This window comes from Pseudomyrmex gracilis, unplaced genomic scaffold (genome assembly GCF_002006095.1).
Source record: "Pseudomyrmex gracilis isolate BER0280 unplaced genomic scaffold, ASM200609v1 scaffold_297, whole genome shotgun sequence".
Classification (NCBI taxonomy): domain Eukaryota; kingdom Metazoa; phylum Arthropoda; class Insecta; order Hymenoptera; family Formicidae; genus Pseudomyrmex; species Pseudomyrmex gracilis.
The window spans coordinates 66,173-80,005 of NW_018020881.1; the positions used below are offsets into that span (position 1 = coordinate 66,173).

The window sequence follows — 13,833 nt, forward strand, 5'->3', positions numbered from 1 at the left end:
ACAAAAGAAAACCAAAACTACAATTGAAAAATAAATTAGTTGTCTAGAAACAAAATTAAATATACTTTAAACATAAATCAAAATGTTTAAATGATTGTTTATCGTAGAATTAACAATTTAAGTCATGTGTATGTAATGAATAAGGATCCAAACGTTCAATTAAACATTGATTCTAGTATATACGCATTAAGAATTCTAGTATATACACACAATTATAGACACATTAAGAATTAGCTTTAACGTAAATACATATAGTTTGTGAATGCGTACAATTAATGAAAAAAATGAAAACAATCGCACATATTTGCGCTTAACGTAAAATAAGTCGTAGCATCGGGTTAAAGGGTTAATAACGACGAATAGTTTTTCGAGTCTTTGATTCTTTCGCAAAATGAAGATATTCTGTTTGAATTGCGTTCGTATATAAATTGCAGTTGCACTCAAACAAACAGTGTACACATGAAGAAAACAGCATTAGCGCTTTAAAAAACAAAATCGCGTTGGTTTTTAAGATTTATAGTTTCGAAAAAAAAAAAAATAGCTTGGCCTTAATTCTAGAAATCTCTCACTGAAAAAACTAATTCATCCATTCAAAAAAAAAAAAAAAATATAGTTAACAATTTATATGTCTCTAGACGCGATTGAATTCTCTTTTACTCATATCATATTGTAAATTTCAATACACACAATATCTTGAGACAATAAATATATATTGAATGTTACGAACAACATTATCGTGTATTGACTTTTTGTTTGTAGTTATTGTACCGATTTTCTACCCATATCTTTTCAAATTATACGTATATGTATATTTTTTTACCAGGTTAATTAATGATTAATTATTTAAACATAACAAAAAGCATAGTGCAAACTAAAAATTTACTTGATTTTACATCTGTCTATTCTAAAAATTAATTTTTTTTGTAGTTTTAAAATGCAGATGATCAAGTAATCTTGCATATAACTAATTCACTTAGAGGATATTACAAATGATTTTGTAAATCTTTTCAAATAGCAATAAAAGACTTCTTATTTAAAGATTGAATTTAAAGAAATAAATTTTTCACATAATTGTTTTCTATCTGCTTATCGAAAATCCACAAGAAACTATACACCAAGATGCATTCTTTTAACTGCAATTATAGTGCCAAAAGAGAAACTTGAATAAGCACCAACGTATGAAAACATTGCCGCAAACTCTGCGACGCAATGAGAATTCTTCATCATCATCCAACTTCGAAATTGCTGCGGGATATTTGCTCACATCTCGAATTCCAAAGGTTAAATGGCAAAAAATATTAGAAGACGAAGCTGTCAATCATGTCATTGACTCTGTTTTTGCGAAGAGATAGTCCGATCGGCTGCAGACGTGATTTACGGATATTAAAGGTTTACCTTCGGGAAGCAGTTTACGATTTTCTTATCAATCGCGTGTACGAGGATTGGATGCGCGTGTTTAAAGTGATTCAAGAGAAATAGATACACATCAAAATTTGATAACACCGTTTTTGTTTTTTAATCTTTATTTCTTACTCGACGCATTCGGAATACGATCCAGAAACAACATCCCTTTCAACGATCACGAATAAGATGTTGACTTTTAAAGATTTCCGATCCTTTTTGCAGTGTTTCGATATTCTATTCAGACGACTCGAGAAAGTACTTGTAGATGAGGTACCAGCGAGATGCCCTGCGCGAAAAATACTACATGCAACTAAAAACTGTGTACAAGCAAACACGTCTAATTGAGAAAATGAAAGAAACTTATTTGCAATTAACAACTAATAAGATAACTATATAGCCACACTCATGTAAAAATATAATTTATAAAGTTGTTACTCACCGAAGAGAGTGTAATACAATCGCCCTTTACAATCATGTGCGATTAATATGTTTTTATTGTATTGCGCGTTTTGTCTTAAGAAGAATTATATGATAAACATATGTGCACATGAGAGAATTGTTTCTATTTTAACTCTATACAACCATGTAACAAAACGTGTTGCAAACGCGCGCGCTCGACTCAATGCACATCTGCGTGCGCCTCACGGAAGCGCGAAAAGTCGTGAGTCGTGAATTTCACCGTAAACTAATTTAATTCTATATTCACTGCGAACGCTCAATACATTACGACATACACTTACTACTACAATACTGATCGCGAGATAATAATAATCGCGAACAAATTCCGAGACAAGTCAACTCTGCTCCGCGTCGCGGACGCTCTCGATATATCGAAGTGCGTGAAAATCGAAATATCAAATCAACGCACGCGGCAGAATATATCTTCGACTATATGTACGTAAGTATATTTGTAAGTAAATTATGTTTAATCTTTTTAAACTTTGATATTTATTTAGTGTGTTATGAAGTTCGCGCGTCTGTATTACAAATGGCAGGGTATCTTAATCTGCCACTCCACTTAATGCCATTACCTGTTAGTGATCTATGTATAATAATGTGAAGACCTGCAATGCATTCGATTGGATGCACTAGTGCGCAATGAGTGAATGAATATTTTACTACACATTGAAAAAAGACGCACTAGTGCATCCAATCGCATTTGAAGTAAAAGACAAATACCTACATGTCTTCATCCTGGTGAAAAAATAATAATGATACATATTTGCTACCGAACAACGGCAAGAAAGTCTAACCAAAGAAATCACGATCTTTTTCCTGGCAAGTCGCAAGATTTTATATAGAGCATCAAATCTGTGATTATTCAACCTCAATAATTACACCGTGTAATCACTTAATCATATGTGTTTTACAAATAAAACTTTTCAAACAATATACCATAAACTATATTTAATAATATATTTATATAACATATACAAACTATAATATACCAGTCAAAAAAATTATTAAGTTACAAATACTTTCTCTGATTTCAATAGTATTACGACTTGTCATCTTTTATGGTCGCTTCTTTTTCTTTGACGTACTAGAATCAAAAAGTTGATTATAATCAAAAAAACATTGTTTTGCGTTTTTCATGTTTGATTTTATTTTCATACTGATGTTTACAATTTACAAAAATGTTGTTGTAATGCAAACAATTCCAGTTTCATATTTTAGGCTAACATGTATACATTTTAGGTTTCTTTTCAATTCATCACAGAATATCATACTAGTCAATAACTGAGTCTACGCGTTCACAGACTCACAACGTATTGAATATAAAACTAATCTTAACTATAACACTTTTTGTACTTGCGTTTCTATTATCGATATAATGTCACGAAAATATCAACTGTTTACAATCAATAAGTACATATCTAAACTTGATTCTCTTTTATCAATTCTATACAACTCTGTATAAATTACTTTTGATTCTACTTTCTCGTACATCTCGAAACTATAAATTTAAAAGTTCGCATATTAAAATAAGGTAAACTGTTACAAGATGTAGTAATAACTATAATTGCAAATACAATTATTACAATTGCGTAAATGTAAACGTCTTGCACAATTACTTTTTTTAGATACGATATTTACAGTTTTGTTACACTTCTTTAAATAATTGTAATGTCAAGTAATATTTTCTATCGGAATATAAAACATTTCTCGTTTCTAGCTCGTTGTTTTTCAATTTTTTAATATGACACATTAACTAAACTCCCGAAACTATCCTCTAAAACCATCTCATACTTTTTATGTCGTGTACTAAATGCAGAATAAAATTTAACATTTGGTTTTTGTGACTTAAAATGTTTAACATCCTCCAGAGTTACAGAACAACCAGTTATATCCAACTCTATTAAGTTTGGTAATTTCGACAACAGAATATTGATATCCGTTCTTGTAACATACGAATAATGTCTAAAAACAAATAAAAGCATCAGTATGTAAAATAGTTTTAATTTTTGTTTTTTAGACTTACGGTTTACCTAATATGTAATATCCTCAAATTAGTACATCTACTTATACAGCGACTAATATTTGATAACAAATAGTTTTGAAACTGATTGTTTCTGTAAATGATTATTTCTTCAAATTCGTTTTGGTCAAGAAGAGACTATAGCAAAAGAACTTATATTATCATTCAGTGCGCAACAAAATATTAATAACTTTTGTTAATACTATTGTATAATACACGTAAGCGTGTATGTTTGAGAGACACAAATAAAGAAAACAAAAAAACGAACGTACTTCTACTTCACATAAAAAGTTATAAAGCTTTTTATCATAACACCGTAAAGAAATATATTCTTCAAAATCAAAGATCTGTAACTCTTGTAATGATTCAATTGAACATATTTCCCTTAAATATTTAGGACATTGTAGATACACTTCCTCTAAAGATTCAATTTGACAAAACCATTCAACTAACCTATGTTCTACTAGTGTGTTTGTAAAGTCTAAAATCTATAAAAAAATACAACAGAAAGAAAAACGTTTCTAGAAACGTGTGCTTTCAGCTATAGAAAAAACAAAAGTGTGCAGTAATATTAATGTTTTGAAGTAAACATTACCTTTAGGTTGTGGCATTTACAAGTGAAAGTGACTAAATCTATGTCTGAATTAAATTCTTGTATGCGAAAACATGATTCTAGTTCAAGTTTTACAAGTTCTGTAAAATTACTTATACTTATTAGAAATGATGTCGATGATTGCGATTCCCATAGAACATTAAATAACTGCAAAGACTAAAATTTATATTTTTACTACAGTATTGTGTCGTTATAAACAATGTGTGTGTGAGGGTGTGTTTGTATAATGCAATACAATAGATATATAAAGATACGTAAAATATGTAAAATATATATATATATGTGTATAATACAATAACTTACTTTTACATTGGGAACGATTCTACATATTTCAGGAAAAAAATTGAACGTATAAAATTGCAGCTTATGACTAAAACAAGCTATACAATTTGCGATAAAAAGACACTCAATAGTTGTTGACATGTCTGGCGTAACCTAAAATCAAGCTTACTATAGTGACATGTATATATACTAAAAGTGAACACAAAACTTTAACTAATGTATAAACCGCATAACCGCACATTTATATTTATATTTAAAACCACATTAAAAATGCTATACGTAGAGTGTGTCTCGCATAATAGGACCCTGATAGGAAACTATTTACAAAATTATGTGACAAAATCTTGCACTAAAATTGTAATTTGCAATTATACAGACATATTTTAGGAAATAGATGTAAAAACATTGATCTTTTCTGAAATATTTGTAGTCGTTTGCAAAATTACTTTCCAAAATACTATTTCGGCAAAAGAATAACGATATGGCGAATCATCTTAGCAGTATATTTGCAAAATTAAGTTCACAAAGATTCACAAAAAAATTGTCCAATAATTGAGAAAAGAAATTCAGCAATGTGATGTTTCAAATATGTAGAAATATGATTGCATATGAAGAAATGCAAGAAATTGTCGTCACTCATGGTGCCATTTTTGTGCACTATTTTCACAAATGTGCCTATTAGGGTACTACAAAAATGTCAAATGTACTTTGATCGTGCTATAATTGTCACAAACATATTTGATGATATATCATACGATTATTATCATTATTATCATTCTAAAAGTAGGTAAACGTAACAATCTGTACTTCTGTAAGTAATAATACTTTTTATATGTATTGTCCTAAGTTTATATAAAGGCAGCGGTAAAATATCGTATAAAAACATTGTATTTTACATTTTGTCTGACTAGTTTTTTTAAGAAATTTAGACTTTGCACAAAACACTTTATATACAAGTATTACTTAACACGATTACATTGTAAGCGATTGAGTTCCGAACGGCTAACGCAGTTTATTTTAGCATTAAGAAAAATGTACTAACACTTGAAATCAAGATCGTACCGCATAAAAAAGTAAGTAAAGAAACTATCATATTTTATTCTTCTAATAACTTATACGATTGAGCTGTTTGTTCTATGTGTACGTACTGTGTAAATATTTTTATAAAAAGTAAACCATACCTCATCTAAATTAATAAAATAGTCCTGGAGTTTTAATGTGTGAAGTATCTGGCATATTTGTTTTACTTGAAAAAAAAACAAACGGTCAAGGATATTTTTTTCTCTTTGTTTGAGATCTCCACGTAGTTCCAAGGTATGTGTTAATGGGTCTAAAAAGTTTTCATACGGTTCCATTTGAGACGGAAGAATAGGTTTATTGCTATAGTCGTAAGTCCAGAAATAACTATGTAATCTTGAAGAACTACGTAGTATTATTTTTGAAAATCTTGTGCAACACCTATAAGAAATAAATTCCACAAAAAAAGATATATATATATATATATAATATATATAATATACATAATATATATTTTTATATATATATATATATATATATATAGTAGCTTAAAAAAATATAAATTATAACTCATTTTTTGCAACGAGAGACGAGTGATAATATCCCAAACGACTATGTATATTGGTACGAACCGTTACACATACATTATGTGTACTAATAAGTTTGTTGTTTTGAAAGATACAGTTTGTCAACAACAGCAATGTCGTACTTCTGTCGCTATCTATGCATAGTTTCGGATATTTATTTATCACTTGTTTCATGTAACTAAACAAAACTCACAATCTGAGATTTCTCAAATCTTCCTTGTCTACATGTTGGAAAATACGAGACAAAAGTATATCTGGGTAGTCAAGAATATTTGTTGCTTGGTGTTCCTTTGTCTTTTTAACTTGTATTGGCACATCGTGTTTTTGCTGTTTCGTTTGTTCAATTTCTACTTCAAGTTCTATGTTACTGTGAGTTCTCTTTCTAGGTGTGCTTTCCGAAGAAGTCGAAGGTTCATCCGGGTTCATTTTTCTTTATTTCTTATATTTTTATATGAAAGACAATTAATACTGAGAAACAAGAAAATAAAACTAATGTACATTTAAAAACTTAAAATATTATTTTGTTTGTGATATGCTTACGTTTAGTACTACTAACGGCGACTGTGAAGAACTTAAACTTCCGAAATGTCGAGAGATGTAACACACGTCTAATCTTATTTGGCTTATAGGAGCTGAACACAATGCCGTAAGTCCGTTTCATTAACTTTCTTTTTTAATTTTAACTGCCATCCCCACAACTTCTTATTTCTGCCTATGCTGTTTTATCTGTCAGTTTTATTATCTGTGTTTATCTTTGATTGACACATTACTTACGTCATACTGTGAATGTGTGCCACTTATAACTATAGATTTCTTCTTTTCCTACTGACAGTATTGTTGATGTAATAAAGAATTACTGCACCTTTGTCTTTATTTGAAGTTTATACAAGATAGATAGTTTTAATTAAGTAGGAGGGTATACGGAGTTTTTCATATATGAGATGCAAAAGTAGCATACAAATTTTAAGAGTGAAATTTTAATTCGAAATACTCACGTGTAAGATTTACACGTGAACACGTATACATATGTGTACATCTATATATACACGAATATTATCGCAAAACTTCCAGCGAATTATTGGCTCTTAATGACCGATTTACATGTACTTATAGATATTTATATTTTCACGATGATCGGAAAAATAGACGGAATAAGTCATACATGTGCTGTAACACTTGTACTAGATGTGTGACGTATGTAGGTACAATATTTGTAATATCACACAGTTTGGAGATCTTTTTATAATTATATATAACAGTAGGCAAACTTTTTTGCTTTTGTATATATTCTCGTCAAACCTTAAGAATCACTTTTATTTTATTACAGAAACCGAAATAACTACAGAAGACAATATAATATCATACTCGGCAGTTTGGTTTAAAAAACGGATTATTAAATTGTACAAATATTAAATGAAGTATTTTTGCTTTTCAATAAACGCAGAATTTAAAAACATTGGTTTTTTGTCGCCAACAATTTAAAACATATGTCATTGTTTTTAATAATTGTTTGATATGTAATAAGTACTAATGAAGATTATAGAAATAAAAAACTAACGACAAACTACTCTTGGGAAAAATTACTTCAAATACAGGTAAAGTTTTTGAAAGTATTATTTAATGTGTAAGAGAATTTATTTGTAATAAATTTTGAAGTACTTTAAAGTGTGTAAAAGATTGATGTAAAGTGATCTAAAAAATTTAAAAGAATTTTAAGAGTGATTTTAAGATAATCTTAGAAAAACCGAAGATTTTAAAAAGTGACTTTAAATAGTCTTTAAGTCTTCTAAAGGAGTAAAAAAATAACTTTATAGAATCTCAGTAAATCGTAGGTAACCTTAAAATAAAATTTTACGATCAAGTTTTCCAATACGTTTCAATCTTGAGTATAGAGTCTTACGGAAATGAACTTTTAAGAAGAGTTATTGTATAGTTAGTTCAAAGATGTTCTTTAAAGTTATTCTTTTTATTATTTCCGTTGCATCTAAGTTTTTTAAGATTTGTAAAACCTAAACATTTGTTTACTTTTATATATAAAGACAATTCATATCTTTAACTAAGAAATGAATGGTAAATCGTTGAGAGCTGTTCGCTGGATGTTATGCGGGGCATATGTCTATATATATATTCTGATAGGAAACCATTTACAAAATTATGTGACGAAATCTCGCACAAAAATTGTAATTTGCAATTATACAGACATATTTTAGAAAATAGATGCAAAAACAGTGATCTTTCCTGAAATACTTGTAGTTGATTGCAAAATTACTTTCCAAAATACTATTTCGGCAAAAGAATAACGATATGGCGAAATGTGCCTATTAAGGTTATAATATATTTTAATAGGCACATTTGTGAAAATATTTCACAAAAATGGCATCATGAATGGCGACGATTTTGCAATGATTGCACTAAGATGATTCGCCAAAACGCAACAGTTTTGTCGAAATAAAATTGTGTAAATAATATTTGTCACAAATTGCGAAAAAGTCGTTATGCATTGTTACAGTATACCTCCAATAGACAAATTGTGAAAATATTGTACAAATATGACATCATGAGTGACGACGATTTCTTGCATTTCTGCATATGCAATCATATTTCTACATATTTTAAACATCACATAGCTGAATTTCTTTTCTCAATTATTGGACAATTTCTTCGTGAACTTACTTTTGCAAATATATTGCTAAGATGATGTGCCATATCGTTATTCTTTTGTCGAAATAGTATTTGGAAAGTAATTTTGCAAACATCTATAAATATTTCAGAAAAAATCAATGTTTTTGCATCTATTTCATAAAATATGTCTGTAAAATTGCAAAGTACAATTTTAGTGCAAGATTTTGTCACATAATTTTGGAAATGGTTTCCTATCAGGGTAGGTACAATATTATCACACAATATGAAGATACTTTTATAACCATATATACTATTAGGCATACTGTTCTGGTTTTGTATATATTCCCGTCAAACCTTAAGAAGTACTTTTGTTAAATTACAAGCACCGAAATACCTACAGAATACTATATAAAAGTATACTTGTTAGTTTGTTTTACTAAATGGATTATTAAATTGTATGAATATTAAATTAAGTATATTTGGTAGTGTGTGTTGGGTTTTAATAAACGCAAAATTTTAAGAAACGAGCCTTCTGTTGCGAGCAATTTATAAACATATTTCATTGTTTATAATATTGGTCGATATATAATAAGTATGAATAAAGACTATAAAAATAAAAAACTAACGATAACATAAATATGTGGAATTTCTAGGACGAATATTTTGTCGCGTCACACATTATTAGTATTACTTATTGTAATTGGTAATATAACCAACATGGAATGTGCTTTTTATTTCTTACAATTATAACCTTATTAAACAACTATAAGAAATACGTGTTGCAGTAATCGTTTTTTGCGATTTATATCACAGAATACCATTTTTCCTGCTTTACATACCGTTGCTCAAATTATTGCCGTTAATTGCAAAATATCACATTGTGTTGTATAAAACAAAGCAGGAACCATATAATTTACTGCTATTGTTCTAGTTACATAAGTTTGTAAAAATAAAAAAACATAAAAAACACAATGCAAATAGTTTCTTTTAACGCCGATTTAGTTGCTAGTATAAAACATTTTTAAAATACATTGTTGTTACGACTTGTTTTATGTAACGCGTTTTATGTAACGGTCATTAAAAACAGTATTAATATCAAATGAGTATGAGAGAAATTGATCAAAACTATGATACTTTTCGTGCTTCCAACATTTTGTATTATTGTGTATAAAAAATTGACAAACGTATACAATAATTAATACAATGCATACGTTACATTATTTTTAATATGTTATCATATACAATAATAGAAACTTAAAACCATAAATGCACTGGTTGACTCTATCCTGTTTAAAAAATAATAATGATGCATTTTTTCTACTGACTGCCGTCGGCAAAACAAGTAAAACAAAATACAAAAATTCGGCCTTTTTTTTAAAGAGTCACTGAGTATTATAGCGTATAAATTTCTAATCGTATTAATCGTTCAACCACACTTTCTGAAACGCGTACTCACTTAATCACATTAATTGAAACTTTTAAACTTATATAGCATATACTTTAAGTAGGTATATATTTATATAACATTTACAAACTATAATATATCAGTTCAAAAACAATATAAAGAAAAAATGTCTCTCCTGAGTTTTTTATTTTAACGGTATTAAGACTTGTCATCTTTTATGATCGCTTCTTTTTTTTTGACGGACTAGAAATAAAATTTTGCTTATAACCAAGAAAACATTGTTTTGTATTTTTCATGTTTCATTTTATTGTCATACCGATGTTTACAATTTACAAATATGTTGTTGTAATGCAAACAATTCAAGTTTAATGTTTTCGGCTGGCATGTATACATTTCAGGTTAATTTTCAGTTTCTCACAGATTATCACAATAGTCAATAACTGAGTCTGCGAGTCCACAGACTCACAACGTACTAAATATAAGTAAAACTAATCTCAACTAAAAGATCACACTTTTTCCACTTGCGTTTCTATCGTCAATATAATGTCACAAAAATATCAACTGTTTAAAATCAATAAGTACATAAACTTAATTCTCTTTTATCAGTTCTATACAAATCTGTATAAAGTAATTTTGTTTCTATTTTCTCTTACATTCCAAAACTATAAGTTTATAAGTTCTCATATTAAAATAAGGTAAACTGTTACAAGATGTAGTACTAACTATAGATGATAGTACAAGTATTATAATTATGTAAATGCAATCTTTTTCCACATTTACTTTTTTTAGGTACGATATTTACAGTTTTGTTACACTTCTTCAAATAATTGCAGCGTCAAGTGATATTTTCTATCGAGATATAAAACAATTCTCGGTTCTAGATTTCTTTCAAATCTTTTAAAATGACATATTGACTGAATCTGCTATAATTATTCATACAATTCATATCGTGTACTAAATGAAGAATAAGTTTTAACCTTAGGTCTTCGTGACTTAAAATGTTTAACATCCTCCAAAGTTACAGAACAACCAGTTATATCCAACTCTACCAAGTTTGGTAATGTCAAAGCNAAAATATTCATATCCGTTCTAGTAACATGTGAATAATGTCTGAAAAGAAATAAAACGTTCAGTATTTAAAATATTTTTGGGTTTTGATTTCTAGTCTTACAATTTACCTAATATGTAATTTCTTCAAATTAGTACATCTACTTATACAGCGACTAATATTTGACAACAAATAGTTGTGGAACTGATTGTTTCTGTACATGATTATTTCTTCAACTTTGTTTTCGGCAAGAAGAGACTATAGCAACAGAAGGTAAATCATTATCAAGTGCGCAAGAGAAAATTGATAATTTTTGTTAAAATACTATTGTATAATACACGGAAGCGTGTATGTTTAAGAGACAAAAATAAAGAAAACAAAAAAGGTGAAAAACATACTTTTACTGTACATAAAAAGTCATAAAGCTTTTCATCAAAAAAACGTAAAGAAATGTATTCTTCGAAATCAAAGTATTCTAATTCTGCTAATGATTCATTCGAACATTTTTTCCTTAAATATTTTGGACACTGTAGATACACTTCCTTTAAAGATTCAATTTGACAAAACCATTCAACTAATCTATGTTCTACTAGTGTGTTTGTAAAGTCTAAAAGCTATAAAAAACCAAAACAGAAAAAAACGTTTCTAGAAACGTGTGCTTTTAAATGTAGAAAAAACAAAAGTTTGCAGTACTATTAATGTTTTGTAATAACCATTACCTGTAGGTTGTGGCATTTACAAGTGACAGTGACTAAATCTATGTCTGAATTAAATTCTTGTATACGAAAACATGATCTTACGTAAAGGTATAGAAGATCTGTAAGGTTACTTATACTTGACAGAAATGTCGAATATGACGTATTCCATACAACATCAAAGAAGTACAAAGACTAAAAGTAATATTGTTACTACAGTATTGTGTTTGTATACACAATATGTGTGTGTATAATGCAATACAATAGATATAGAAAGATACATATAAATACGTAAAATATGTATAATACAATATAACTTACTTGTACATAGGGTACAAACCTACATATTCCACGAAAAAAATAAGTCGTACAAAATTCTAGCTTAATAATAGAACAAGCTATACAATTTATGATTTCAAGTTCCACAATAGTTGTTGACATTTCTGGCGTAACCTAAAATCAATTTTAATAAAGTGACATGTTTTTGTACCACAACTGAGAACAAAACTTTAACAAATTCGAAAAATGCTATACATAGAGTGTGCCCCGCATAATAGTACTATAAGAATGTCTAATGTACTTTGATCGCAATATAATTGTCACAGACATATTTGATGATATATCATACGATTATTATCATTATTATCATTCTAAAAGTATTTAAACGTAACAAACCGTACTTCTGTAATTAATGNTAATTTTTATATTTATTGTTGTAAATTTCAAACAGCGAAAGAGCATCGTATTAAAACATTGTATTTTACATTTTGTNTGACNACTCTTTTTAAGAAATTTAGACTTTGCACAAAACACTTTATATACAAGTATTACTTNACACACGATTACATNGTAAGCGATTGAATTNTGAACGGTTAACGCATTGTATTTTAGCATTAGTAAAAATGTACTACCACTTAAAATCAAGATCGTACCGCATAAAAAAGAAAGTAAAAGAACTATCGTATTTTATTTTTCTAATAACTGATACGATTGAGAGAATAGTTCTATGTGTNCGTACTGTGTAAATATTTTTATAAAATTGAAATATACCTCATCTACATTAATAAAATAGTCCGCGATCCTTAATGTGTGAAGTACTTGGCATATTTGTTTTAGTTTGAAAAAAAACAAACGTCCAAGGATATTTTCTTTGCCTCGTTCAATATCTCCACGTATTGACAAGGTGTGTGTTAATGGTTCTAAAAACGTTTGATATGGCTCCATTTGAAATGGAAGAATAGGTTCATTGCTATAGTCGTACGTCCAGAAAGATCTATCTAGTGCTATGTCTGAAAATTTTCTGCAACACCTGTAAGAAATAAATTTCACAAAAAGAATTAGTTTTAAAAAATATAAATTAAGACTATATTATTGTAATGAGAAGCGAGTGATAATATCTCAAACGATTATGTATATTGTTACGAACTGTTACACAAACTTAATGTGTACTAATAACTCTGTTTTTCTGAAAGACACAGTTTTTCAACAACAGCAATNTCGTACTACTGTCGCGATTTCTGCATTGTTTTGGATATTTATTTATCATTCGCTTTACATAAATACGAAAACTCACAATCGGAGATTCCTTAAGTCGGTTTTGTCTAACTTTTTCAATATATAAAGAAGAACTTTATCTGGGAAGTCAAGAATATGTTTTGATTTTTGGCGGTCAGTTGTTTCT

At 28.6% G+C, this 13,833-nt stretch overlaps 2 protein-coding genes across 4 annotated transcripts; both read right to left on the minus strand.

The window, feature by feature from the left end:
* Positions 1 to 2,998: 2,998 nt before the first annotated feature.
* Positions 2,999 to 7,109, minus strand: LOC109859870. Of its 3 annotated transcripts, none has more exons than XM_020438534.1 (8): positions 6,923 to 7,109; positions 6,576 to 6,820; positions 5,960 to 6,236; positions 4,800 to 4,931; positions 4,479 to 4,652; positions 4,156 to 4,371; positions 3,894 to 4,021; positions 2,999 to 3,825 (listed from the first exon to the last, which is right to left on the minus strand). In XM_020438534.1, the coding sequence occupies exons 2-8, from the start codon at positions 6,806 to 6,808 to the stop codon at positions 3,600 to 3,602; spliced, it is 1,386 nt and encodes a 461-aa protein (XP_020294123.1). In that variant the 5' UTR covers positions 6,809 to 6,820; positions 6,923 to 7,109; the 3' UTR covers positions 2,999 to 3,599. The 3 variants fall into 3 exon arrangements, with proteins under 3 accessions (XP_020294123.1, XP_020294122.1, XP_020294124.1); XM_020438533.1 differs by having other exon boundaries at positions 6,576 to 6,850; XM_020438535.1 differs by lacking the exon at positions 4,156 to 4,371 and having other exon boundaries at positions 6,576 to 6,850.
* Positions 7,110 to 11,228: 4,119 nt separating this feature from the next.
* LOC109859872 lies at positions 11,229 to 13,824 on the minus strand. Its single transcript, XM_020438537.1, has 7 exons — positions 13,726 to 13,824; positions 13,203 to 13,461; positions 12,474 to 12,605; positions 12,258 to 12,347; positions 11,588 to 11,715; positions 11,387 to 11,519; positions 11,229 to 11,258 (listed from the first exon to the last, which is right to left on the minus strand). The coding sequence occupies exons 2-7, from the start codon at positions 13,374 to 13,376 to the stop codon at positions 11,229 to 11,231; spliced, it is 687 nt and encodes a 228-aa protein (XP_020294126.1). The 5' UTR covers positions 13,377 to 13,461; positions 13,726 to 13,824.
* Positions 13,825 to 13,833: the final 9 nt, after the last annotated feature.

What these genes read in the sequence shown, in the direction of transcription:
- LOC109859870 (XM_020438534.1), bottom strand. Translation starts at nt 6,808, where the DNA reads ATGAACCCGGATGAACCTTCGACTTCTTCGGAAAGCACACCTAGAAAG. An exon ending in GATTTGAGAAATCTCAGATT is followed by an intron (nt 6,237 to 6,575) that starts GTGAGTTTTGTT and finishes TATTTCTTATAG; the next exon opens with GTGTTGCACAAGATTTTCAA. An exon ending in ATTTTATTAATTTAGATGAG is followed by an intron (nt 4,932 to 5,959) that starts GTATGGTTTACT and finishes GCTTGATTTTAG; the next exon opens with GTTACGCCAGACATGTCAAC.